Genomic DNA, 25,251 nt, shown 5'->3' with positions numbered 1-25,251 from the left:
TATTTTCATGGCCCACTTTTGTCTAAGATGGTGTGTTATGGTAGCCATTTATTGTGTCAGTCCTTTTCTTCATGGTCCGCAGTGGACTGTGTGCCTTTTTGATTTTGGATCCATGGGCCTTTTTTAACCTTGTCCTGTCAAAAGATGTGAACCTGGCATGTGGCGAATCCTTTATTTTTTACATTCCTCCTTGCGGAACCTACCAGCATTCATAGGTTATGAGGACAAAAAGTAAAATGGCTATCCATTTTCTGCAGATATCGTGCAAAGAGACCAGGGTAGTTTGTAGCAACCATTTCTCTAAACTTGCCCCATTTTGTTAACTGTGGTCTGGAAAGGTGTAACGGTGCTACAAACCTGTGTGTAACATAAATACCTTTGTGCCCTTCAGGATTCTCACAATGAAGATCACACAAATAGGGGTTAGGATACTCAATGGTTTTATCTAAAGTCTGGCTTCTAAGTTTTAGTTGGAGGGAAGGGGAACCTCAAGCCCAACCCTCCAGGCCTCCTTATCTGGCTTTGTGGACTCTGCCCAGGCCATGTGCACACCCCAGGGCACACCTCTCACTGGCCCTACCCCATGTCTTCCTTTAGCGTTTTTGCCTGGCTGAAACATGTCCTTGAACTGTGATGTTGCCTCTAACTTGCCTGGGTGGAGATGTATACGCAGAAACCTCTGACTTTTGCATGGCTGTAATGTAGCCTGCTGTGCAAAAGATAAGAGATACATCCACTGCACTGCCCACTTTTGCTTCTGGTCCCACCCATCACTGGCATGGCCCCCACAGAACGTTCCCCACAAGGGAGTATGACCAATGGGCTGAGAAAAAGGTTCTGTTTTAGTGACTAGAATAGGAGGGAACACTATAAATATACTCAGCAATGTATTACATGAGTAGTGCCCTTAATGGCCATATTTTAGGTTCCAGGTTTCTTCTGTATCTATCATGGATTGTGAAATACTAAATTTTTAATTTGCAAACAGAGTACCTGCTTTTATTGTATTCATTCTCGCAACAACCCTGGTAATTAGATCCCCATCATTCCCATTTTATTGATATGGAACTGAGGCTGAGACAGCAGTTTGTCTAAGGCCATGTAGTGAGTTCATGGCTGTGGAGAACCTCAACCCCAGGTCTCCTAAACTTAAGGTGGGACACATTATCCAACTAAGGTGTCAAAGAAGTCAACGTCTGAGGCATGAGCATTATCAAATTTAAAGGACTGCTCTTTCCTTCCTGCACAGTGGACCCAGCATCTTATAAGTCATTTTTTGGTTTTTAATCATGCCAGTACTTTTTAGCCTAGGAAAACAGGTCTGAGGAGAAATGTTTTTTTTTTTTTTAATAATTTTTATTCAAACTTTTCCAAAAACAAACAAAACAAGGTCAAAAAAACATAACAATACAACAACAAAAAAAGAAAATAAAATAGTTGACTTCCGATTTGTCACAGATCAGCTATAAGTATATAATATACATCAAACCTGTCCCTTAATATATACATACAGAATCCCTTTTCTCCATAGGCTGTCTTAATTAATCGTCAAATCCCAGTATCATCATTTTATTTTGATCTTTCAACAAAAAGTCTAAGAGAGGCTTCCATTCCTTAAGAAATGTATCTGTCGATTTTTCTCTAAGTAAACATGTCAATTTATCCATTTCTACTAAGTCCATTAATTTCAATAGCCATTCTTCCATTGTTGGTGTTGATTCCATTTTCCACTTTTGTGCATATAATAATCTTGCTGCCGTAATCATATATAATATTATTCTTCCATATTTCTTTTCTATTTGTTTATCCATAAAACCCAATAAAAAAAATTCTGGTTTTGACTGAATATTTATCTTTAGAATTTTTTGCATCTTCCTACCTATCTGTGCCCAAAATGATTTTGCCTTTTTACACAACCACCACATATGATAAAATGATCCTTCTTGTTGTTTACATTTCCAACAAACATTAGAAACATTACTATACATTTTTGACAACTTTTCTGGAGTCATATACCAACGGTACATCATTTTATAAAAATTTTCTTTAAGATTATAGCATAGTGTAAATTTCAAGCCTTTTTTCCACATATTTTCCCATTGATCCATTTGTATGTTATAACCAAAATTTTTTGCCCACTTAACCATACACTCTTTTACTTGTTCTTCCTCCATATCCATTTTCAATAAGAGTTTATACATTTTCGCAATTATATTTTCATCATTTGTACACAATCCTATTTCAAAATCAGATTTACTTATTTCAAACCCATACATTTTCTTGTCCATTTTATATCTTTCTAATAATTGTAAATAGGCAAACCATTGAAAACTATATCCTTCCTTTGTCAGTTGTTCTCTCTCTTTCATTATATATTCTCCATGTACATTTTCTAATAGTTCTTGATAGGTTAACCATTTCTCTTTTCCAGCCATTTCTCTTCTATAGAACGCTTCTTGACTTGAGACACATAATGGTATTTTCGAATAAAACCTTGGTTTATATCTATTCCATATTTTCAACAGAGGACGTCTTATAAAATGATTGTTAAAGTCTACATTTACTTTTACTTTGTCATACCATAGATATCCATGCCATCCCCACTTCAAATTATGGCCCTCCAAATCCAATAGTCTTTTATTCCTCAATAAGATCCATTCCTTTATCCAGACTAGACAGCAGGCAGCAAAATAAAGTCTCAGATTTGGTAATCCCAGTCCTCCTCTTTCTTTGGCATCTTGTAGTAGTTTAAATTTAACTCTTGGTTTTTTTCCTTGCCATACAAATTTAGAGATATCTTTTTGCCATTGTTTAAAAGGTAAATCAGAGGATATTACAGGTATTGTTTGAAACAAAAACATCATTCTCGGTAATACATTCATTTTTATCACAGATATTCTACCCATTAATGACAGTTGTAGTTTATCCCATCTTAGTCTTTCTTAATCTCTGTCCATAATTTTTCATAATTATTATGAAACAACTTTGAATTTTTATTTGTCATAATGATACCTAAATATTTCAACTTTTTCTCTATTGTAAAATCTGTCTTATCCATTAACTCTTTCTGTTCCCTTAAAGTTAAATTTTTCACCAACATCTTTGTTTTTTGATTGTTGATCTTAAATCCTGCTAACGGTCCAAATTCTTTTAATTTGTCCATCAATACATTAATTCCTTCCAAAGGGTTTTCTAGTACAATTATCAAATCATCAGCAAATGCTCTCAATTTATATTCTTCTTTTTTTATCTTTAATCCCGAAATTCTTTTATCTTGCCTTATATCTCTAAGCAGCACTTCTAAGACCAGAATAAATAAAAGGGGAGATAAAGGACATCCCTGTCTTGTACCCTTTTGTATTTCACATGAATCCGTTAAATCTCCGTTAACAATTGTCTGAGCCTTCTGAGATGTATAGATCGATCTAATCCATTTTATAAAATTGTCTCCAAAATCCATTTGCTCCAAAATGGAGAAATGTTGACTGATGTGAATTTACTAGTTTTTGAGGGGACCAGGGTGGAAGGTGTGAAACTGAGAATAACTGGGGGAAGGGGAAGATAAGCCAAGAACATATGAAGAGACAAAGGGCTCATCTACACAGTGGTTTATTTGGTGCTACCTGGTGCTACCCGCATCTCCTTTTAATTATCATTGTTCACATGACGTTACTGGCAAACAGTAGCTATCACACAGTTTTCCTCCTGTAAGTCTGTACTAACGCAATCTGCTGATAATAGCAAAAGTTTAGAACAATATGGCTCCGCTCTGCTCCACATGTTTTTGCAGATGATTTGCTTCGATGCTTTTTAACGGGCAGGTGAATCATCACTTTCTGCTACTCCCCTTTCTTTGTCCACTAACTCTCCAATGAGATCCATTTTGTTTCTGATAGTTTGTCAGCAACTTCCGACTGCTCTGTCCTCCCTCCTTCACAGTTGACTGGAGCTCTCCCTTCTTTCCTCTCTTCCTCCCCAAATAAACTTCCTTCACTCTTTGTAACAGACTAGCAATGGGCTTCATTTCTACAGTAATCTAATCAGAATTGCTGTCGGATTTTATCATTCTTTCTCATATTCTCTACCTTTGCCGAGAGAATTTTGAAGTAACATCACTTTACGCCTGGTTTCCGATTTTTTAATTTTTTCGATTCCTTTGCTTTGAAACATTGATAAGGTAATCAATACTTTTATCAATGTATTTTCTATCATTACAGAGTTGAGAATAAACATGGATACAAGTGGAGACTCATAAATAAATATCAATCATAATATCGATAATTCTACGCAAAGCAAAAAAAACATTTTTTTGGAGATCGGAAAAATAAGTTCGTGAAGGGAAAAGGAATTGGATCATTAATGACCACTAGGGGCCACACTTAAAAACTAAATGTAAAAAAGGAGAGGATTACATCCCTATAACAGACCAGGAAGAAGAGGTGGTGGCCGGTAACCCCACTTCTCATCAACTCCCAATATCCATTCTCTCCTCCTAACAGACTAGTGTAAACAGCAGAGGAAGGGGGTGGTTATGCAACTGAAAGAACTGTAATGGCAAGCCAGGAAAAGGAAGAAGAGGAGATGGCAAATGGCCCCACTACTTTTCAACTGCCAAACTTCAGGAAGCAGTGGGGGCAGGAGGGAGTGGAAATATTGCGCAGATCAAAAATATTTGCACGTGCCCTGTAACTGAGGAACCGGAGGGAGTAAAAATGTAAAATTAGAGGGTAGGGCCACAAGGAAACTGCAACACTAATCCTTCCCAGAGGAATGCCTACTTGTGTGACTGGAAAACAATGGATTTGCAGCTACCATTGAACACAAAATGTGGACCATGCAAATCTATTACAACGGTAAAAGCAGTGTCTTTGCTGTGAAAAAATGCTCCCATGTGGATAAGCCCTTATTTTTTCAGGTAAATTCATGCCTCTCAAAACTGTGGTGCGGTTTTTAAAGGTAGGCACAAAACATGTTTGTGCCTGATCCCTTTTCTGACATCATTATTGAAACCCTTGCCACTTGGTATACTTTGGGGCATGTCTGCGTGACCTGAGGACTGCACTGCCTCTTGTTCTCTGCCAGGTGAAGATCTTTGAGGAGGACTTCCAGCGGGAGCGTAGTGACAGGGAGAGGATGAATGAAGAGAAGGAGGAGCTGAAGCACCAGCTGGAGAAGTTTCAGAAGCAGTTGATGCTTACCAACAACCAGGTAGGAACCCAGCAAAGGCATTCCGAGGTCAAAGAGGAGGGGATTGTGCAATGAGAATACAAATTAGTCCATTTGCCATGGTTCCTCTGAAATCTCAGGCTGTGCGCTAATCTGATCCAGATGCCCTGTGCTGCTGCCAATACAATGTACGTTCCAAAATCCAAAAAACTGAAATATTGTCTTCCTATTCACCATTACTTCTCACTTTCTCATGTCCCCTCCTACCATTTCTACGTTCATTTTAGGCATCTCCATTGCTTTTCTCTCCCATTGTCAGCCTGCTTCCCATACCCTTCTACTAGGCCTAACCATGATCTTCAAGAGATCCTTTAACATATACTTTGCTGCTGCACTAATCATAGAATCATAGAGTTGGAAGGAGCCTTGTAGGCCATCGAGTCCAACCCCCTGCTCACAGCAGGAAATCCACAGCTAGAGCATCTCCGGCAGATAGCTGTTCAGCCTCTGCTTGAAGACATCCAGCGAAGGGGATCCCACCACCTCCCTAGGCAGTCGGTTCCATTGCCGAACTGCCCTTACTGTCAAGAAGTTCCTTCTAATGTCCAATCTGAATCTACGCTCCTGCAACTTAAAACCATTAGACCTAGTCTTACCCTCTGGGGCAGCAGTGAACAAATCTGTACCCTCCTCTATGTGACAGCCCTTCAGGTACTTAAAGAGTGCAATCATGTCTCCCCTCAGCCTTCTCTTCACCAGACTGAACATGCTAATGTTTGCTGCCCCTTCCCAGAATGTAGCCAGGAGAACAAAGAGGCAAATCTCACTTACAAAGTAAAGTTAACAGAAATCTTCTGAAAATTATCCAGAAGCTGAGTGCAGCTCACAAGCCACAATTTGGTCACCTAGAACAGGGATGGGGGGCCTGTGGCCTTCCAGATGCTGCTTAATGACAGTTCCATCAGCCCTACCCATTGGCCATGCTGGCAGAGAGTGATGGGAGTAGGAGTCCAGCAGCATCATGGTGGGACCCAAGTTCCCCATCTGTGCTCTGGATGTGGCTCACCTCTGCCACCTATTTTATCGTTATGGTATTCAAGGTGTGCCAAAAAGAGATGCTATAATGCCATTTGTTTTGGAAGGTAAAAGAGAGGGGAAGAAGCATGTCAGTAAAGCAAAAGCTAAGTGTGTTTAGGTACTTGGTAGAAGAGCAATGGAAGTTGTGAAATTTTGTAGTCAAAACCAAAACATCCTGAAGCACTTCTTGCTGTCCAGTTTGACCATTGAAATCTTGCATGGCCTCTTAATTATCTCACTTCTTTGGTCCCCATCTCACCTCACTAGCCCTCTGTGAGAATATCCTGTTTTAGCCTCTCCCTATATCCTCAGGGAGTCGTAGAACAAAGGAACTCCATAACGTGCTGCCATTTGTGCTCTGCGGTGGCAGCCAGATTCTGCTAGAGCTAAATTGTTCTAGTGGTTGAGCAGAGCATTTGTCCATGGTCTTCTTGTGTTTGTCTGACCTCCTTACCGGCCTGCAGTTGACAGGGAAGTCTTTCGTTAGCTCCTCTCTTACCTGTTGCCTCCTCTCTTCCTACATCTCCATGTCAGCTGCAGCTCTTTAAAGAGGACTGTCGTAAAGAGAAAGAGGAGAAGGACAAGCTCAAGAAACTGCTCAAGCAGCACAAACAGGTACAGAATGCCATGCCAGGAAAAGCACTAGCTTCTTTCACAATGCTAAAAGACAGGACTGTTCAATGTAGCTTGGTAATGCCGAGTTTAGGTCACAGCCAGTTGAACTGCGCACTAGGTGGACGGTTCAGAGACCCAACTTCAACGTGCAGCTCAAACCCCCATGACTTGTATAACTTTTTGATAACTTTCTTAGGCCAGTTCTTACATTGGATAGGTAAATCAATAAATCGCTTTGGCTTGTGTTCACCCATGAGTCCATTCTGTCCCACGTTAATCTGAATATTTTCAAAAACGAATTGCATTTTAAATATCTATATAAATGCATTTGTGCATGCATTCCTAAACTTATTGTGATAAGGTTTTTGAGCTGAGAACTGCGCTGGAAGTGCAAAAGCTAGCAAACAAGTCAGCTCTGACCTACACATTAAGTCCAGGAGATGCAGATCAGGGCAGTTCATACTGTAATTCACAAAGATCAAATTCCTCAAGCATCCCTACTTCATGCTGCTAAATTCCTCCTTGGAAACCTGTATGCAGATATATGACTGCATGGCAAAAGGCAGAATGGTGGTGACCACACCATTTTAAGGTCCATGTAATTGGAAGGAACTGTGCTAACAGATCCTACAAACGCCAGGAACGTTACCTCAGTGTCCTTGATCTTTTAACAGGCCAAATGAGAAATATGTTGGAATATAATATGCAGAAGACAAACCACTCCCCATCCTCAATGAACACTTTTATCCATAAGTGAATTATTGTGCTTACTGTATTATTTATGGGTTTTTCACTGCATCCTTTCAGTGATGCCCCCCCAAATAATTTCCATACATTATGGATGTTTTTCAGTCAACTTGAGCCCAAATTGGGCAAAACTAATTTGGAAACCAATAGCTCCAAACTGGATATTAAACCAATACCCCAAAATAGGATATTATTTACATAATTATTTTTGCCTACTTTTACATAAGATGTTTTTTCAGTGAAAGCAACTCATTACTGACTGCCACCATAGCTTGTAATTTTACTAGGGTCATAAGTTATCCCAAAAAAGTCTACCTCATTTATCCACCACATATAATAAGGACCCGTTCTGGCCCATCGATTATAGCGACTGATACCCAACTCAGTCTACAGGTTCAGAAATGTCTGCAGATGACCATATAGTTACATATTTAGTGTGACCGAAACTACTACTAGATGTAGTGCAGAGCAGGTCTGATTCATTCTCTTACCTTTTAAATAAAGCAATGGGAAGAAACTCCTTTTTCTTCATCTCCTTTGCTTATGTTTTCTTCCAGGCAATAGTGAGATTAAAATAATGTGAAGGAAGCATAGTGCTCCTTCAGTCAGCCCTAACCTGGATGAAATGTCCAGGATGGCCAAACGTAATGACTTGGCCTCCAGGTGGCCAGATATTCCAGGGGTAAATCATTAGCCTTTTATAGAGCTGATACGTGTTTGCATCATTTTCAGACTCCTGCTTTCTCACTTACAGCATTCTGGTGACAGACTGCATCCAGAGCCACAGCCAGGACCAGTGGCCCCAGTCTGTCCTGTGTACCAGTTCCAGTGCTCCCCTCCAGTCCAACCACACATGTATCGCGGTTATGAGGATTGGCAGCAGATCCGTTACCCACCATCGGCAATGGCAAGCGAGCGTCTTCCAGTTCAGAACTACCACCGTTTCCCTCCTGTGAGTTAATTAAATTGGATGGCATCGGGGCTGTGGAAAGACAATTGGGAATTGGAGGCAATTAAGTACAGAGCTGTCCATTGCCCCATTCAGTTTATTTTTATTTGATTTATTTATTATTTGATTTATATCCCGCCCTTCCTCCCAGCAGGAGCCCAGTTAACCTGGGATTCTCAGTATTGTGGTGGATTCTGTGTAAAATTCCATGTGCAAAGGGATCCCCAGAATGACCAGCTCTGCTTATTCTTATTTCCCAAAATTTGAAATGTTGGATTTCATGATCAGAATCTATACTCCGAATTTTATGGTCATCCTCAGAATGAACAGCTCTGGTTATGCTGTTGCTTTCTCTCATTTGCACAGTGGTGCCATTCAGTAAGGAGAAGTGAAGTTTCACTGTGCACCCTTTTTATTTTTATTTATGTATTGCTCTTTTTAGCCAGAATATACCTGGTATCCACCCTGCGTTGTATCACAAAATCAGAACTCGCAAGCAGTGGACAGTGCGAAACAACTCTCCAAGGAAACTGGTAAGGAAGAGGTTCAAGTTCCTTTGATGGAATTACTAAGAGCCACTGTGAATGTTACTTTTCCCTCCTCTCTTCTATGGGCCTGCTTATCTGCTATGATAGCTAAATCCATATAAATGACAGATGGAGTGATTCACCATAGGGATCATTTCCATTGCATGGGGAACTTTCATGTCATTGCCACCACCTGATGTTGGTAACCTGGTGACATACCAATTTGCCACACAACTTGAAAGTTTCACTCTGTATGACAGTCACCATGTGGTAAAGCTATCGTGAGCATGCTGTTTCATGCTGCCTGCCTGCACATGCCTATTATAACCTACAAACTGGCCCTGAACAAATAGGGAAAAAGAATATAGGACTTGAAGATGCACATCTTTGTCACGCCTGTACAGTCACACAAGTTTCTGATGTACACAATTTACAGAGATCTAGCTGATCTGCAAGTCCATATAACACATATCTTAATGTGTAAAGGAGCCAGAGGTGTGTATTTTGGGGCCTCCCTGGCACCCCCCCAATCATAACAGTGTTAGTAAGATGCAAGCACTCTTTGAGAAATTAGAACAGCATCATTTGTCCATCTTGCAGGCTAGTAACTTGGAATCAAGCCAAGATTTCCTCTGTGAGGAGGAAACAGCTATCCACTTGAATACTTTTCCTTGGCTTAACTGTGGGACACTCTGGGCCACCTCTGTCTAGAGTCAGGAAAGTACTGGCTTGCATTTCAATTAAAATATTAAGTATGTACCATTTTCTGCTATTCTACAACTGAAATGAAAATTTGGCAACTTTTTTATAAAAAAAAATCTGTTGAGCTATTTCAGTTTGAAATGTTGGATTTCACTTCCAGAATCGGTGCTCAAATTTTTACTGAATGACCCAGTTCACACATCATGTAAAGCCATGGTGACTTGAATAAGCAGGAATGAGCTGCTGTGAGCCTTGGCCTTGTGCACTCTCCCACACCTCCTCCCATGTGGACACAAGTAGGAGTTTGGAAGCTTTTTGCTTCTACTTTTGGTTAAACATAGCTTCCCATTTCCTCTTTGTCCCGAACTGTGGTTAATCTTAACTATGTTTAGTGTAAAACCAGCTTCAGTAACTATGATTTGAAGGTGGCTTGCTTGAAACTAACCACAGCTAGTATTAACCACAGTTTGTCAGTCCAGACAATGTGACAAACCATAGTAGAATAAAAGGAAAAACTTCTGAACTCCTCCAAGACATACACAAGGAGAGGGGAAATGGAAGCCTCAGGCTTGCTGCTGCTCAGTCCTGCAGAGGCTTTCATTGGTGCCTGCAGGGTCCACCCCCCCCCGCCTGAAATCAGGCTTGAAAGAATAGGATGGGTAGTGTGTGTATGTGTGTGTGTGGTGGCCACAACAGTTTCTCTGGTTTCCAAATCTGCTGATGACCCCTGCGCTAAACCACAGTGTTGTGCAGATGTGGTTGAAATACTGAATATTAGCTGCCAAATTTTAAATATCCAATGGGTATATAGCTGCGGAATTTTGAGCAGTTCATATTGGTAGAATTGGGATGATCCATTCATTTCCCCTCAATTCCATATGAGCTGAACATGAACTAGGAATAATAGATCCTTGATAAGATTAGGACCAGAGTATCACTTTTGTAATATTTGTGTGTGTGTTTGTCTTTCAGACCCTACAGGCCATGGGTTACCTAAAAACCAAAGACCTGCCTAACTCTACGGTGATGTGCAAGAGCATCCAAAGTGGAGTTATGATATATGTATGTGAGTCTGCATGTACAGATAAAACCTCTTTGTGCTTCTGGACACTATTCACCTTTAATTGTGTATATGGAATACAAATACACTTGGATGCTTAAAGTAACAGCAGCTTTAGCGGAATTTTCTGAAGACATATGAAAGATGCTACCAAAGAGTGACAGTGCCCTGGTCCTTTTGGGGAAATCACCACTTGAAAAATCTACCTGGGCTTCTCTTTCTCACTCATTCAGCATTTGGATCAATAACTTTTTCTGACCTCAAGGATTCAGCTGCAAGGGAGCAACTTTCAGACTCCAGTAGCAAATGCCGGCAGTCCTGTGTCAAGAGACCCTTCATCTAGCTGATCCCCTGTGAAGTAACAGCTTTGCATTTATGACATGGCATCTGTATTCAGTGACAGCAGAGGCACTCTGTGTGCAAAATGGCTTGTGGCCAATGCCTGGACTGGTTAAAGACACTGAATTATTGCAAGGAGAAGGAGAGAAATTCAATCCTTGTGGTTTTTTCCTGCTCATGAATGTCTATAGCGTATAGGAAGTAAATATACTTTTCCTACCCTGACTATATTTTTTTGAATTTGCAGTTCTAGTCCAGTGGTTTAGCCCAAATAAACTGTCACTTGATGCTCCACTGAGTCATGCTGTACAACATGGTTTAAAGCTAGTATTTGTTTATTGCACCATTCACTCTGTTTATACATTTTTCTTAAAACACCCTCCTCTTAGAACATGGCAACTCCTGCTCATTTTCTCTCAGATGAAACTCTGCTCTAATCTCTTTTTGATCCCACAGTGTGGGGCCCATTGAAATTGCATCCGTTTGCCTAAATGCAGTGTGGGAGTAGGCTAGGAGCTTTTACTCCACAGCTTTCCGCTGTCTCTCTCTCACACACACATGGCTAGCCACTCTTGGAGACAGCTTGCTGAACTAGATTGACTTCCAGTCTGATCTAGCAAGGCAGCTCATAAATTTTTCCTGATGGGGCGGGTGTATTAATGAGAATAGTTGATCTTTGGGTCCTGGTTTAATTTAGGCTGCAGTCTTATACACACTTACTCCTCCTGGTGGGAGTAAGTTCTATGGAGGTCAGTGGGACTTACTCCTGAATAGACATGCAAAGGTTTGTGCAGTAAATGTGGTAGATTTGTAAGAATGAAGAGTTGTGGTGGTGGTGGGCAGGCTGAGAGCATGACCAGCAAAGGTTTTTGAAGAATATGTGTTGCATAAAATCAACATTTTAAAACTCTGCTATAAGTGGTGCTACTGATGTCATCACTATTTTACATATGTCAGGAGGATCAACAGCTGTTTTACCACTAGTTATGTGAATTGAGATCAGCTGTGTTGATCTTGAAAGAACATTGATGGTAATGAAACAGCTTGGGTGTGATCATGACTCAACTCAGCTTTCTATAGGCACGCTGAACACTTGGCTTAATATATTGCTCCCTCTCCAGTGGTCACCGCACACAGGCTGGTTACTTTAGCAAATTGCTTGTGGAAGCTGAGAGAGTTCATGTTAAAATAGGAGGTACCTTACAATGTAAATGAGTGAAAGAAGAAAAGTGATGGGTTTTAAAGAGATGACTGGATTATTAGGGTGTTCCAAGACTTTATATGGTGAATAAATAGGATGAATAAGAAAGAGACCTCCTAGAAAGTGGATGAGTATCATAGAATAGTAGAGTTGGAAGGGCCATCAAGTCCAACCCCCTACTCAATGCAGGAATCCAAATCAAAGCATTCCTGACAGATGGCTGTCCAGCTGCCTCTTGAATGCCTCCAGTGTTGGAGAGCCCACTACCTCTCTAGGTAATTGGTCCCATTGTTGTATGTCTTTAACAGTTAGGAAGTTTTTCCTGATGTCCAGTCGAAATCTGACTTCCTGCAACTTGAGCCCATCATTCTGAGTAGGAATCAGGTGGCAATTTACATAAAGAGAATTTATATAGACTGAAAAAGTAACAGAGATGGAGGATGGGTAAGGCTGTCTAGACTGAGTGGAACCTGCAAAGACCTTGGTCAAAAAAATTGCTGGATATTCATTATTCCTCAACATCATAGTCCCTAAGGATGCAAAGATTCCCTTTATTTTCACATTTCTATAAAACCTACCAAGTAATTTGTTTCAGAGACAGATTGGATCACTTTTTAAAAATAGTTTTGAAATACTGATCTGGATAACCTAATTGTTGTAATCATTTTTTCAAAGTGTGCTATGCAAGAGATGGCACAAATGGCTTGTTACATGCTGCTGTAAAAATGGACATGCTCAGAGAATTAACGGCTGGGCTCATTTGAAACTAGAGCTGCATGTTCACAAATAGGCACCACCAAACTCTTTGGGGAAAACACTTCCTCCCCTTGAGCGGTAACTAGAAAGGATGTTTCCTTTTTTGCCCTCAAAAAGAGAAGGGGGGGAATCCAAAAAGGTCACATTGCAAGAACACCTGCGCACCACCCAGAAAGTGGGTGTTAGGGGAACAGAGGACCTGAGAAGCCCTTTTCTTTTTCATAGGAATTGTACCATAGAAAGAGGTGAAGGAAAAACAGATCAGGATTCACGGTATACATCATTGTAAATGGTTACACCTTTTCCAAACATTTACAGAGACTCTTGGTTTATATGGCCACTATGTTAGACATGCTAGTATTTTTGCTTGCCAGTCATCCTATTTTGTAAATGTTTAGGACAATTTTGTTTGTGCAAAATGATATTAATTATAAATATTAATTTTATTCTATTCATAATAAAGTGCAAGTTTTTCCTGTGCTATGTAGTGCTTGGAGTGTCATATCCAAGTCATGTTCTCCTCATGAATGTGTGTTAGTGGTATCTTGTGCTTTTTATTAGATGCCTTTCAGATTGTCGTAAAAGAAAAAAGTAGCAAGTAACAGGGCATGGAGGCATGTTTCCCTTCATCCTAAAGAAATAGTTCCCTATAGTAGTGGTGGCTAACCTGTGGCCTTCCAGATGCTGTTGCACTCCAAACTCCCATCAGCCCCAGCCAGCATGGGCAATGGTCAGGGATGATGGGAGTTGTAGTTCAGTGGCATCTGGAGGGCCAAAGGTTAGCTACCACTGTTCTACAGTGCATGAAGGGAAAAGGTAGGTATGTGTGTGAGAGAGAGAGAAACCTTCTCTTTGAATCTATTTTTGTGAAGTGAAATCCAAGGGAAAACAGCCTGAAGTACTCAGAGTGTATTCAGGGTATCAGATTCTTATGCCATCACAAATTGTTTTGCAGTGGGAAAGCTTATGTCTCTTTTTAAACAGGGAGAGCTTTTAGTATAACACAGAGCAAAAAAGAATGAGCCATAACCATGAAACACTCCTATTCCATTATTGCCTAAATATTAAGTTCGGTAGGTGGCCTTAAGCAAGCCATCCTCTCTCTTAACCTCCTGACTCTGAATATGGGAAAAATATTGTTGGCATATACAGGTGTCGTAAGGATGATTGTGTGAATGTAAAACACACTGTAAATCAGGGTGGCTAACTTGTGGCCTTCCAGATGGTGTTGAACTACAGCACCCATCATCCCTGAGCACTAGCTGTGCTGCCTGAGTCTGATGGGAGTTGTAGTTCAGTACCATCCAGAGGGCCACAGGTGAGTTACCATACTATACGTACTGGGAGTATGTAGCGGTACAAACAAACCTACAATTTGAAAGACTAACCCAGCTGAAGGATCAAAATGCTTGAGTGAACACCTATCTTTTCTTGCTGCCAGATCTGCATCCTGGCTTAAAGGAGAGTCTTCCATAACACAAGTTGCATGGAATGCTTGCTGGTTTTTATTAGACCATTTTCATACATGTGGAGGCAAAAGAGGCTAGGATTGCGGGGCTGATAAGAAGGACTGCATCTCTGCGAAGGTGAGTCGTGGAGCAGCTTGAATGCACTAGAAGGGCTGTCCCACTGTCCCTTTGCAGCCTTGAGCTAGGTCCACTCTCTGGGAGCTTTCAGACCTAACTGTCATACTGATGCATCTTCTTGTCCCCAGACCCCTTTCTCATCTGGTCCACACTTGGAGGAGACAATGTCATTTTTTAGACACTCCAGTCCACAAACTCTCAACTTGGATGGACTTGTTTTCTTTGCCAGGGAAGGGAGGTGGATTGTGCCTTATCCAGAGCTGCCCAAAATGTTGACTCCTGTTACTGAAGGATCTGCCCATCCCTAACAGGAGCAGTGTGACCTAGGTTGTTAGCAAAGAATTGTAGATAAAGTTAGGTGAGACCTGATATGAACCACAGGTTCTAGATGTTGTTCAGCTACATCTTCCATTGTTCCTGACCACTGGCCATGCCTGGCTGGGACTGATGGAACTTGTAGTCCAACAACGGCTAGAGGGTACCATATTTGCTACCCCACTGTGAGCTCTAGTCCATGAAAGCTTATGCCACAATAAATCTGTTCAGTCTTTTAAGGTGTCACAAGGTTCTGGGTTGTATAGATAGAAGTGTGTGTGGTTTGGCTTACAAAGCCTGGTGCCTAAAGACTGCTGAATGCATTTTTGCATAAATATGTCAACAAAGAGAGGGGCAAGACCCCCTACATTTTTAATGCCACAATATTCCACATGGGCAAAACCAAAAGACTACTTTGTTGTAATACTCTCAGCTTTGGTCAAATGTAATACAGTGTGCTACTAATGAATGACTCCATTTGGAGTGATGGCAGGGGCAGATCCTACTGGTAACATGGTGGAAGCTAAACTGTTAGGGTTGGATGATGGCTGGATTAAGTGGAGGTCAACTTTCTCTTCCACAGTTTGTTCACAATCATGTCATTTGAGGAAGGATTATTCAGAAAAATCACTCTATACTATAACATGCCCTGACTGTGAATAAACTAGTTCACTTTTAAGAATTTACTATCTTAACCTTTTTTTTGATTTTTGATTCAAGGGAGATCTTTTTTTTTTTTGATTTGGCAAGAAAATGCATGGTTCTGAATAAAACAGCAGCCTCCTCCCTGCCTTCAGCTTGTGTCTCTACATCTACAAGGCCTCTAGCCATACAACAGGTTCAGCTTCCTCATATATTTCAAGATGTCATTCTTCACAATGGCGATATTCATCTTGGGCGACCACCTCATCAGAGCCTTCCCATCTGGACTAACCAAAAACTTCTCAAAGTTCCACTTGATATCATGGATCTTCAGAGGTTCCCAAAAAAGTCTCTTGGGGTCACCAAAGCTTTCTCCAACAGGTGGGCAGGAGTTCTACCAGGAGAAAAATAAAGGAAAAACATTTACTTTTTTGTTGCTAGAATTAGAATAAGTTGAGGAAGAGCACTTAAATACTGAGGCTTTTCATCTTTGCTCCAGTTGCTTAGACAAGATGTAAGCAACTGAAAGCAGGACCCAAGAGGAAGGTGGGAGCCAAAAATATACTTTGTGCCATTTGAGGGGCATTTGAGCCTACAAAGGTGGCAAGCTAGCTTTTATATATGCATATGCATGTAATGAAGCTGCAGCCTGTTTGGTTCTGAAATGAATACGTCTTCGGAGGGAAGATGCTTAACCCTCTCCCACCAGCTGCTGTTCTGCTCAAAATTGCTCCCCCCCCCATCCAGCTGCTTTTTCCCTCTGCAGCATTCCAGATTGGTGTTTATCTAATAGCCTCTTTCTAGGCAGCCTACCCCACTTGCAATCTTTGCTTTGCATAAATAAAACCATTGGCTTGGATCCTGGATTGCATTTCCATGGGAAGGATGAGTGGTGTCCCCACTGGCATAATGGAGGGGGGGAGAAGAGGCTGTTTTCCCCAAATGGAATCCAGCCTCATCTCCTATGCTATTATAGAGAATACCCCTACTGGATCCTCTGTTCAGAGAAGGCCCATCAAGTCCAGCATCCTGTTCTCACAGTTTTTGTGGAGACATAAGGGTGAAAGTATAAATCAACCAAAATTGTCCCCCTTTTAACAATGGGAGCATCTGTGAGCAGAGTTTTGTCTGGAAAAAAGTCTGCTCCAAGGCATTATCATTTGTGTCCTTGTCTTCCAGACCAGTGACTCATATCCTAGGAAGAGATGTTACAGGATTAAAGCGGCTGATACAAACCTTCAGGAAGGTGAAGACTCTCTGTTCTTTATCCCCATTCACGTCACCTTTCTGAAAGAGCTGGAAATTTGGAACAAACCCCTCTCCAGGTCTGACGTATCTGGAACAGAAGGAGAAGGGTTAACTGTCTCTTTCACAGAGCGGCTGCACAACAAGGAACAGTCTGCTCTGTTCAAAGTCTCCTAGCCCCAGCTCAGGTTCCATTATCCACAGCCCTTGCTGCCCGGGACCTACATACCCTGCTGCCATTGTCATTACTTCCGTGGAAAGGCAGGTAAGTTCTCTAGAGCTTAAACAGTGTTGGCCTACCCCACCTTCTTGCTGGAGGGAGGGGGTCAGAAGAAATTAGCGACACATGCATATGAGCCCACCACATTTCATCTTTTGTCCTTTGCTTGTGAAAGCCATGCCCAGAAGTGAATGTAGTGCTGTAGAAGAAGACAGCTAGCTAGCCTTTGTAAGCCTTGCAGAAGAGAGGCTTCCTAATTAGCTGAAAGACGAGTCGAAGCTACTTGGCATAACCAGTAATTCACTCAGTAGGTGTACTCACTTCAGTCCTGGAAGGATTTCTGAATTGTCGCCAGGTTCTTGTTTTCCAAATTGATTGCATGGAAAGCCTAGGATAACTAATCCGTGGCGTCCCAGTTCATTCTGTAGTGCATTCAGTTCTGCAACATGATCCCAGCAAAATTCAGTTTAGACTCTCATTGAATTGCCACAGACTGTACTACTTGTATTCCACTGCCATTTTAGCTACAACCTGTACAATTTTTCTCCTTTACCCTGTGTGTACACACACACACCTGACAACAGAGGCGACAATCACACTTCATGCATCCAGCGATGAGAGCTTGTGCCATGATAAAACTTCTTAGCCTTCTTTTGACACTTTAAACACTCTTTGGTTTTGGTGCAACAGACTAACACTGCTAACCTCCCTAGAAGGTACCAACAGGATTGACTGGGCAGGTCCACACCAGACGCTTAAAGCACATCCAATGCACATTTAAAGTACATCATTGTAAATGTGGGTTGGATACGTTTTAAATATATGTGTGGATTTGCCCAAAGTCTTACAGATGACTCAAAGCATACTTATGTGATGGAGCCATTCTGAAGCCAACAAGAGCCTCCATGAACAATGTGTTGTAGAGATGAGCCTCCAAGAACTCAGTAAAAGATTCCTTCACAAGCCCAGTTGCATTACAATTATTAATATTTTGACAAGCTGACAACTTAGGTACATGTGAAGCTGACTTATAATCAGACCATTGGTCCATCTAATTCAGTATTGTCTGACTGATAGCAACTCCACAGGGTTTTAAGCATGTTTTTTCCCCAGCCCTACCTGGAGATGCTGGGGATTGCCACTGAGTTACAGCCATTTCCATACTTGGGACATACACATCTCACACACTTAAATTGGTTTAATACAGGGATGGAAAGCCTGTGACCCTCCAGATGATGTTGACCTACAGCTCTCATCATCCCTGACCATTGGCCTTGCTAGCTGGGGTTGGTTATGGGAGTTGAGTCCAGCAACATAGGGAGGGCTACAGATTCCCCATCCTTAGTTTAATACTAACATAACTTCCTCCAAATAATCCTGGGAATCTGATGAAGAGAGTGAAAAGATCAAAAGCTCCCTTCACCCAATTATATTTTCCAGGATTCAGTGTAAGTGAAGATATGCCTGGATTGAGCCTCAGAACCTGTTTTTATGCCAGAACTCATCCCTGAACTACATGACACGATAAACAAGTATCACACAGCATCAACAGAGAATATTTCTATCCCTACCAAATAATCTCAGCTAGTTCTCCTACTTCTGGAGTTAAGAGACACAATTTCTTAGCTTCTGGGTTTGCTGGAAATCTAGCACCTCCCATTGTAGAAACCAACTGCTGTTGAGTGTGCTTCTGGCTTCTCTTCCAAGCCATGAATCTTACCAAGGTATTGCATTGTGAGTCCTCAATAGGTTGCCACATTCACAAAGAGGATCAACTTCCCTGCATACTTCTGGAAAGGGATGTACTCATCACCATGTATGGTGACAGCCCCAAAGTTATAGACCGTTCCTTGTACGGAGTCATAGCAGTCCACCTGGAGGGAAGCAAGAGACACAATACATGAGGAAGGAAAAGGAGAAAGAACACACTCTGGGCAAATGGGCATAAAAGCTGCTCTGGCAGCTCATAGATGTCCACATGTGCTCCTGGCTGTCCAAACCATGGAAATAGATCACATTAGAACAGGGGTGGGAGTCTCCCAAGGCTATATGTCTTACTGGCCTTGTTTCACATTCTCCCAGAGTGTTTTTGCTTGGTCAGAATGTTTTCTTGAGCTCTCTCCAATAATGACTCTTTATTGCCTGCATGGAGGATAGACAGTGGTGTGTGTTGGTGTGCCTAGAAACTAGCCTACTGTACAAAGGTAAAATTGATCTTCATTGCACTGGCCATCACTGGCCTGTGGCCCCTGGAAGGTTGCCCAGAAGGGAATGTGGCCGTTGGGCCCCTTCCCATCCCTGCTGTAGAATGAGCACAGTTGTGTGGTCAGCCTTCTGCTATTAAATAGGTGGTGGTGAGTGTTACGAATGGACCTTGAACTTCTTCATGAGCATAGCTCACTAGGAATGCAAGTTCCCCTGTTGAGAGTGTAGCAGGATCTTTTGCTGGAGTTACCCGCATGTCACCCCCAGAGCATGTATAATTTTACCCTTAACCCAACGACACATACACAGAAAGTAAAATAAAGAGTGGTTTTATTAAGAGAAGAAACAAGGAAAAATACTACAGTTTACAATTACAGTTAACAATGAGCTGCTTTCTAACTATTATTCATTCATTCATCCAGTAGCACTGGATAGACTAAAGCAAAGAGACTAACCCTATGAACACTTTCACATTAAGCTTATCCACACAGAAAGAAAAAGGCCCAGAAGTTGCATATACCTTTCCTGGAGAGTTGCTGCAAGACTAAGGCTGAGAGAGAGAGACTTTCGTATGTAGCCCAATGAGACAAAGCTCTGCCCCCGTGGAACCAGCGCTAGATTTGGAAGATCTCACCCAAATCCTTAGTTCTGAAATTGTCCCAAAGATGCTAGGGTGCGTTGGTAAGAAAGGCAGCTGTTGAGCCCTCCAGAAGGAGGAACTGCTGACCCCTCCGAACCCCTTTTTCTAACTTTTTCTAACTAAACTGACCCCAATGTAAATGTGACCAGGAAGATGTGGACCAACCCATTGCCTGATAAGTTCCCAGATAATAGGTGTGATCTCCCTGCTGTAGATTCCTGATGATTCCTAAAGGTTAAGATTATCATAATCCTTATGTAAAACCATTTCTTTGTTTGAAAGGAGTGCCTGATTCTTACTGGGCAACATTCCCCAAATCCCATAGGAGTCAGGAAGTCTATACCCTCAGGCTTTCACAATATGTTCTCAGGGGTCACAGAGGGGCTGTTTCCCAGGAATCTTTGCTGTTGCAGGCTTTCCAAACTCTGGTTCACTGAGGTGAATCAAAGATTAAAAATCCCCAATATTTGCTTCCTCATTACATGAGATCTTTAGTGATGTCTATACTTCCTGCTTAGCTCTACAGTATGAAAATGGAAGGGCAGCTGTATGTCTGGGATCGTGGACTCTGCCGGTGTACATGTAGCAATTGCACAGTCAGGAGGGAGTGTGGCTTGTGTGCAAATTGACAATCAGTGGCAATTTGTCTGAACGCTCCCGATGCAGTGATGAGAGAAAGACACTCCTGCTTCCTTCTGTGGAGCTAGTTAAAAGGTTCAGCAGCATTCTCCAGACTCAGGTGCTGACAAACCTATGAATGTATTTAGGTGAAATAAGTACAACAACAAGATGAAATGAACAGGATAGGGTTGGGTAGGGTGTATACCTGCTTCCAATACTGGCTGCTGGAAATATATTCCATTCTGGGTGTGGGGAAGGTAAGAGCTATAGCTTAGCAGCAGAGCACATATGTTGCATGCAGAAGGTGCAGGGTTCAGTTCCTGAGGAAAATCCTGGTCTGAAACTCTGGAGAGCTGTGCTGCCAGTTGGTGTAGATAATACTGAGCTAGACAGACCAATGCTTTGACTCAGTACAAGGCAACATCGTATGTTAGACCAGTTTATCATTCGTTTCTAAAGACCTGCCCCCACCACTTGGCTCTTGATGGTCACCTAGAAACACATGGTTACTAACATCTGACTGGTATACTTAATTGCTCTGTCTCTCTCCTGCAGTAAGCCAGCCAGAAGTTCAGTCTGTTTGCATCAGAAGCAAACACTGGGCCACAGATCAAGCACTGCCAAATCCATTTCAAAACCTATTTGCACTTCCTCTTTGTAGGGACAGCTCCCAAATGCAGAGATGGGTCCCCTTTACCGCAGCCAACCCCAGATTTATTCCCACTACAAGTTTTATTCCAAGGCAATTTACCTTTACTCCTGAATTACGGCAGTGGGATGGGGAGGGGAAGTGTTGATTTTGGGAGTATGGAATTTGGAATTAAAACATGTGTGTCCTTCTGCTCTAAATGAACCCAAGGCACTTCACACACAAAAATGCCAGTTGAAGAGGCCAAACGACAGGAGTATGAGATCAATTATGAGGTAGCGGCAGAGGGTAAAAGAGTCATAACATATCAAAAAGCAGGCTAAAAATAGCACTGGTCCATTAACCCACCAAAGATGGACAAAAATGTGAACAGTTGAAATGCAGTTAACAGTAACTAAAAGCTTGAAGAAGCATTGTCAGGGGACGTTTGCTTGGTTTTTAAAGGTAGCTTTGGAAGGGCACATGGATATATATACCAGCCTTTGCCAAGCTGGTTCCCCTTCAGATATTTTGGACTAAAACTCCCATCAGGCCAAGCCAGAACAGTAGATTGTTGTTACAGGAATAAGCATGGGAGCATCCTACCTAAGTTAGATGTTGGGTCTGTTCTGCAGTGTGATATTTTGGATCTTGAGGAAAGGAAACCTGCTAACTGTGTTTTGCTCCTGCAGGTTGGTGGAGAAAATGACTGTCTGTTGAGGTCTGGTTCAAATATGAGGCAAAACCAAGAGTTTTCCAAGCTCATGCTGTATTCCCCCCAAAATAAACAATGGTCAAGTCCCAGAATAATTTTAATAGTTTATTCAAATTAAATTGACATGTTTGAAAAGTGCTGTATAGCCAATCCTTGTTTAGGACTGTCCTTAAAGGTGCATATTAAATGAACACTACAGTCTTGAAGGAGTTCAATCTTATTTTCTTAGACCTATGGCTGGTGCGCCCAGGAGTGTTGCTGATCCTACTCTTAATTTGGAAGCCGGCCTGAACTCCCTAAACTTCTGCCATGGACATACACTATCCATTTTTGGCTTCACTGCTGCCGTCTGCCTACTTCTACCTCTTTTGCATCCCAGGTGATAATGGATTCTCATGTGTCATCATGGAAGAAGGAACTGGCGCTATAAGTTATCTCAGTAGGGCTCTCACGATCCTATTTATTATCTGTGAAAAGAGCCCAACTCACTGTTAAACAGAGGCTAAACTCACTGTTAAACAGACAACATTGACTGTCAAGCACTCCATGTAGTCACACAGGGACCACTTTCCCCCTCAGTCATTAGATTTGTCAAGCTCTTTTTTAAAATATGGGATGCCTTACTAAACTGGCTACTTATTCCCAAATACAGGAAGGCATTTTCTCTGGCTTGGATTAATGTTTTATATATATATATGTATTTTGTATGTTTGTATTTGTGGTCAGTTGATTATAAATAAACTATGATGATGATGCACACTCTGATGTAAGTCCTACTAAATTGAATGGGGCTTATTTCCTAGCATATATGCTTGGGACTGCAATCTTATTGCATCCATTACAGTTTTCGAATGTGGCTATTTTGATCACAGTTTTGACAGTTTTGGTCATCTCTTGCTGTTATGCTGTTGTTCTTCAGGAGAAAATGGAATGGTGATTTAATGTTTTTACACCTCTTCTTTTTGTACTTGGGCTAAATTAACTCTTCTCCTGCATCTTACTGTGACCCACAACAAGATTCTATTCCTGTTGGTCCTAAGAAAGTAGTCTTCGGCATCAGTATGGATATGGGCAGAAAAGACTTTAAATGGACCAGCAACAAAGTGGCTATCATGCTTTCCTTTTCAGGCATATGGTATGTGGCTTTCTTAGGCATATTAAGGTCTCACTGTCTGAGCTTTCTCGGACATCACAGTCACACTGTTTGCCTATGCAGATAGCCCTTGGAGTAAAAAAGTCACTCGGGACCTATCCCTCTCTTGCCTAACCTTGTCCTTTGGACTGATAATGTTAGTGTGTATGTGGGTTATATGTATCCCCAATGATCTGGTCTAGTACATCAGTTCACCCTTTCCTGTTTGGGATTAAAGTTCTGTGCTATATAGGACAGCACACCTGATCTGGACCTGTACTTCCATTCCAGACTCTTTTGTTTGCTAGACCCAGATATAAATTAGGAGGAAAAATGGGATTTGAGAGGAAACCTCTGTGTTTTCTTTTAAAAAAAATAATTCCTACAATTTTTAAGTTGCACTGTTTTTTACACAATGTTATCATGTATCTTCACGACTATCCTGTGAGGTTGACCTTCTGTGTTTCACATTTCACAAACAAGACAAATGGGGATGTATGGCCAATATATGCCTAGCAAGAATAGCAGAATGTAAGAAGAGCCCTGCTGTATCAGACAAAAAGCCATAGCTCAGTGGTAGAGCTTTGCAGGAAGAAGGTCTCTAGTTTCAACATCTTCAGATAGGGCTGGGAAAGGTTGTCGTCTGAAACCTTGGAGAGCCAAGGTTCTCCAGTCACTGCCAGTCAGTGCAGGTAGTACTCAGCTAGATGGACCAATGGTCTGACGTGGTATAAGGTCGCTTCTTATGTTCCCAAGGCCCATCTAGTCCAACATTCTGTTCTCATAGTGGCTAACCGGATGACTACAGACACAGGACATGAGACACAGGACTAGCACTCTTCTGTTCATGTTCCTCAGCAGCTGGTATTCATAGGCATACTAGTGTTGGTACCGGAGGTAATATATTGCCATCTTAACAAGTAACCATTGATATCCTCATTCTCCACGAATGTGTCTAATCTCATAAGCACTGCACAGCTGCACAAGGCCAAATTCACAAGTTCACATTGATATAATAATGCTGGGAAATGTGAAATATCCCTTTTTCTGCTCAGTAAATTCTGCTGAGGTCACAGACAGCTACAGCTTAATAAGGCAAAGAAACAATCTGCCAGAAAAAAATGTCTGGCAAGAAAAGGGCAGAGGGACAGACTGATAAGAAAATGCCCTCCATTCCTTTCACCAGCTGATAGGAAGCAGCTAGTACATATTGAGAGAGATACCCCCTTTGTCTGCTAACGTGACACATGATGACAACATAAGCTCAAATACACGTCCTGATTTAGATGTACAATTTCAAAGGCAGCAAGAGAGAGGAGCTCAACATAAACTGGGATCTGTCATTCTGTTTAGAATTGTCCACCTTTTAGGGGGAGGGGGTCTCTGATTGCTGCTTGCTCCAGATTCATAAGGGGTACTGGATTGTGCAGTTCAATATCTGAGACTATTTGTGACATATAAGTCACTAAGCAGCTGTTGCTCATCCTCGCCAAGCCCTGCTATCAAATACTGTGTGGTTTCAATGTAAAACCTGAATTCAGTAGCTATAAGATCCTCCTGTTTGAACACCCGCTGAATAGTACTGTAATTTCTTACCTTCCGTTGTTCCTGTCCCAGATTTGGCTGAATTAAGCCAGCTAACAGCAAGGGCAAAATCCATGTGTCCTTAAGTCTGCCCCTCATGACAGTGTCAGCCACCAGACAAGGGTGCAAGCACCCTCTCTTTGCCTCCCCAGAGAGTTACTGCTTGGTGTAGGAGTCTCTCTGTCTCTGCCACTCACCCAGGCTTACCACCTTCCAGCACAAAAGCTGGGATAAATAAAAGGATGAAGCGGAGTGCCTCTGGCCAATCACAGAACAGCAGGGACTTGAGGGCTGCTCCTGTAGATATTAACCATGTAGGCTCTGGGCTTGAGCATTCCTCACAGGCTGATTGCCATGTGCTGCCTTTGGGGAGAGTTCATGTAAACTCCATGCCAGAGAGAAAGTCAGGGAGCAGAATTTGGACTGGAGAGAAGATTCAAGAATATAACACGTTCCCATTTGTCACACAGACCGTACTAAAAAATTAACATGACTCTATCAAGACAACAAGAAAGCCATACTCCAAGCACAAGCTCTTAGGCTGAAATTCTATACCCACTTACCTAGGAGTAAGTTCCC

At 41.8% G+C, this 25,251-nt stretch overlaps 2 protein-coding genes across 10 annotated transcripts in view; one reads left to right on the top strand and one right to left on the bottom strand.

Moving 5' to 3' along the window:
• The window catches only part of TNIP1 (TNFAIP3 interacting protein 1), an 80,419-nt gene extending 68,925 nt beyond the window's left edge, over positions 1-11,494 (top strand). For 7 of the 9 annotated variants that reach the window (XM_061617414.1, XM_061617409.1, XM_061617415.1 and 4 more), the window contains 5 exons: positions 5,083-5,208; positions 6,778-6,858; positions 8,360-8,557; positions 8,997-9,087; positions 10,756-11,494. In XM_061617414.1, the coding sequence (XP_061473398.1) occupies positions 5,083-5,208; positions 6,778-6,858; positions 8,360-8,557; positions 8,997-9,087; positions 10,756-10,799 (540 nt within the window). In that variant the 3' untranslated portion in view covers positions 10,800-11,494. The remainder of the gene's footprint in view (positions 1-5,082; positions 5,209-6,777; positions 6,859-8,359; positions 8,558-8,996; positions 9,088-10,755) is intronic. The other 2 variants (XM_061617416.1, XM_061617412.1) reach the window with 2 other exon arrangements.
• A 3,127-nt stretch (positions 11,495-14,621) lies between these two features.
• Positions 14,622-24,889, bottom strand: GPX3 (glutathione peroxidase 3). Its single transcript, XM_061617418.1, has 5 exons — positions 24,685-24,889; positions 18,868-19,021; positions 17,469-17,586; positions 16,919-17,018; positions 14,622-16,076 (listed from the first exon to the last, which is right to left on the bottom strand). Exons 1-5 carry the CDS (start codon positions 24,769-24,771, stop codon positions 15,864-15,866), a joined length of 672 nt encoding a protein of 223 aa, XP_061473402.1. The 5' UTR covers positions 24,772-24,889; the 3' UTR covers positions 14,622-15,863.
• Between the last annotated feature and the right edge of the window lie 362 nt (positions 24,890-25,251).

The sequence above is a fragment of the Rhineura floridana genome, chromosome 3 (assembly GCF_030035675.1).
Source record: "Rhineura floridana isolate rRhiFlo1 chromosome 3, rRhiFlo1.hap2, whole genome shotgun sequence".
In the NCBI taxonomy this organism is placed as follows: Eukaryota; Metazoa; Chordata; class Lepidosauria; order Squamata; family Rhineuridae; genus Rhineura; species Rhineura floridana.
This window is presented reverse-complemented; position numbering and strand designations above follow the sequence as displayed.